Source organism: Tursiops truncatus, chromosome X (genome assembly GCF_011762595.2).
Source record: "Tursiops truncatus isolate mTurTru1 chromosome X, mTurTru1.mat.Y, whole genome shotgun sequence".
Classification (NCBI taxonomy): Eukaryota; Metazoa; Chordata; class Mammalia; order Artiodactyla; family Delphinidae; genus Tursiops; species Tursiops truncatus.
In genome coordinates, this window is record NC_047055.1 from 2,855,790 (window position 1) to 2,857,730 (window position 1,941).

The window sequence follows — 1,941 nt, forward strand, 5'->3', positions numbered from 1 at the left end:
CCCCAGAACTTGGGGCCGTGCTGGCTGCACCCTGAGGAACCCCCTCACTTCCTTCTTCAGGTTGGCAGGGGACAGGCCGCCCAGGAGGAGCGCCCCTGTGAGGCCCGAGGGCACCCGTGAAGACGAGACCTATAAGTGGCCTTTGTCAGAGCTGCCCAGGGTACTTTTCTCCGCCTAGGTCGCTCACACTCCCTCTCTCCCCCAGGTACGAGGTCCCCGCCTGTCACCCCTGCCCACCCTCCAGTCGGCTTCCTGACACCAGTCGTCATGCCTCGTGCTCCAAAGCGACGGCGCTACATGCTTGAGGAAGACCATCAGGCTCAAAGTGTTCCCACGGCTGAGGAAGAGGATGATTCCTCATCTTCCTCCACCTGCTCCTCCTTGTCCTTTAGCTGTTCTCTGAGCTTGAGCTCCCCAGAGGGGCTTTTTACTCTTTCTGACACCCTGAGTCCTTCACAGAGCCTTTCGAGTGCCTCCCCCTCCCCGTCCCCCACTGCTGTTGTCTCTACTCCATTGAGCCAATCCGACAATGGCTCCAGCAGCCAAAAAGAGGAGGGTCCGAGCACCTCGCAGGCCCTGCCAGATGCTGAGTCCTTTCCAAGAAATGCGATTAATGACAAGGTGGGTGATCTGATAGCGTTTCTGCTCCTCAAGTATCGCACCAAGGAGATGGTCACAGAGACAGAAATGCTGAATATCATCACCGAAGACTACAAGGACCACTTCCCTGTGATCTTCAGTGAAGCCTCGGAGTGCATGCAGCTGGTCTTTGGTATTGATGTGAAGGAAGTGGACCCCAGCGACCATTCCTATGTCCTGGTCACCACTCTGGGCCTCACCTATGATGGGATGCTGAGCGATGGGCAGAGCATGCCCAAGAATGGCCTTCTGATATTTATCCTGAGTATAATCTTTATGAAGGGCGACAGTGTCCCTGAGGAGGAGGTGTGGGAAGTGCTGAGTGCGATGGGGGTGTATGTCGGGAGGGAGCACTTTGTCTATGGGGAGCCCAGGGAGCTGCTCACCAAAGTGTGGGTGCAGGAGGGCTACCTGGAGTACCGGCAGGTGCCTAACAGCGATCCTGCATGCTATGAATTTCTTTGGGGTCCCCGGGCCCACGCGGAGACCAGCAAGATGAGTTTCCTGGAGTTTTTGGCCAAGATCAATGGAAGTGACCCTAGATCCTTCCCTCTGTGGTATGAAGAGGCTTTGAGAGATCAGGAAGAGACAGACCAGTCTAGAATTGCCACCACAGATAATACTACTTCCATGGCTAGTGCAAGTTCTAGTGCCATGTCCAGCAGCTTGTTCAACCCTGAGTGAAGTCTAAGGCAGATTCTTCACTTTGTGTTTTAAGAGGGCAGTCAACGATCTAAGTAGTACAGGGCCAGACTTGGGATGAGGGAATCATAGTGAATAACATCTTTCTGTTTCTGTTCCATTGGGTGACTTAGAACTTTATAGAACTTTATCTTCTTTTATTTTTGGTATTTTAAAATGTTGTTGCTTAACTAGAAAGTCTGCTAGCCTCAGAATCTAAGTTTATGAATGACATTGGTCACACATTTATTGTTTCTTGTCCGGTTTAGGAGAAAGAGTTTTGCTATTTTGTAAAATGAATTGGGAAACCTTCCATTTTATTTGTAGTCTGTAACAAGATAAGATGGCATTAGAATAGGAATTTCCTTGGAAATGTGAAAAAGCTTAGTAAAATAGAGAAAAAAATTAAGTGGTTTATTTTACAATTCTCATCATTTTTAGTCTATTCTGTAAAATTAAGATATGTACTTGGATTTTCTTAGCTTATTCAAAAATGTAGAAGAAATTAAATAGTAATAAATGAAATCTCTGCTCACTGGCTCATTTATTCCACAGACCTTCATGGAGCCTCTGCTCTCTGGAAGGCCCTGTGTTAGTAGTGGGGACACTAGGAAAAGCAGG

The 1,941-nt window shown here is 48.7% G+C and overlaps 1 protein-coding gene across 1 annotated transcript; it reads left to right on the plus strand.

The window, feature by feature from the left end:
- The first annotated feature begins 267 nt into the window (after window positions 1-267).
- On the plus strand, window positions 268-1,323 carry LOC117310406 (melanoma-associated antigen 10). The gene has a single exon (XM_033849962.1). The coding sequence runs from the start codon at window positions 268-270 to the stop codon at window positions 1,321-1,323; it is 1,056 nt and encodes a 351-aa protein (XP_033705853.1).
- Window positions 1,324-1,941: the final 618 nt, after the last annotated feature.

Excerpts from the sequence above, each read along its gene's own strand:
- LOC117310406 (XM_033849962.1), top strand. The coding sequence starts at position 268 with ATGCCTCGTGCTCCAAAGCGACGGCGCTACATGCTTGAGGAAGACCAT.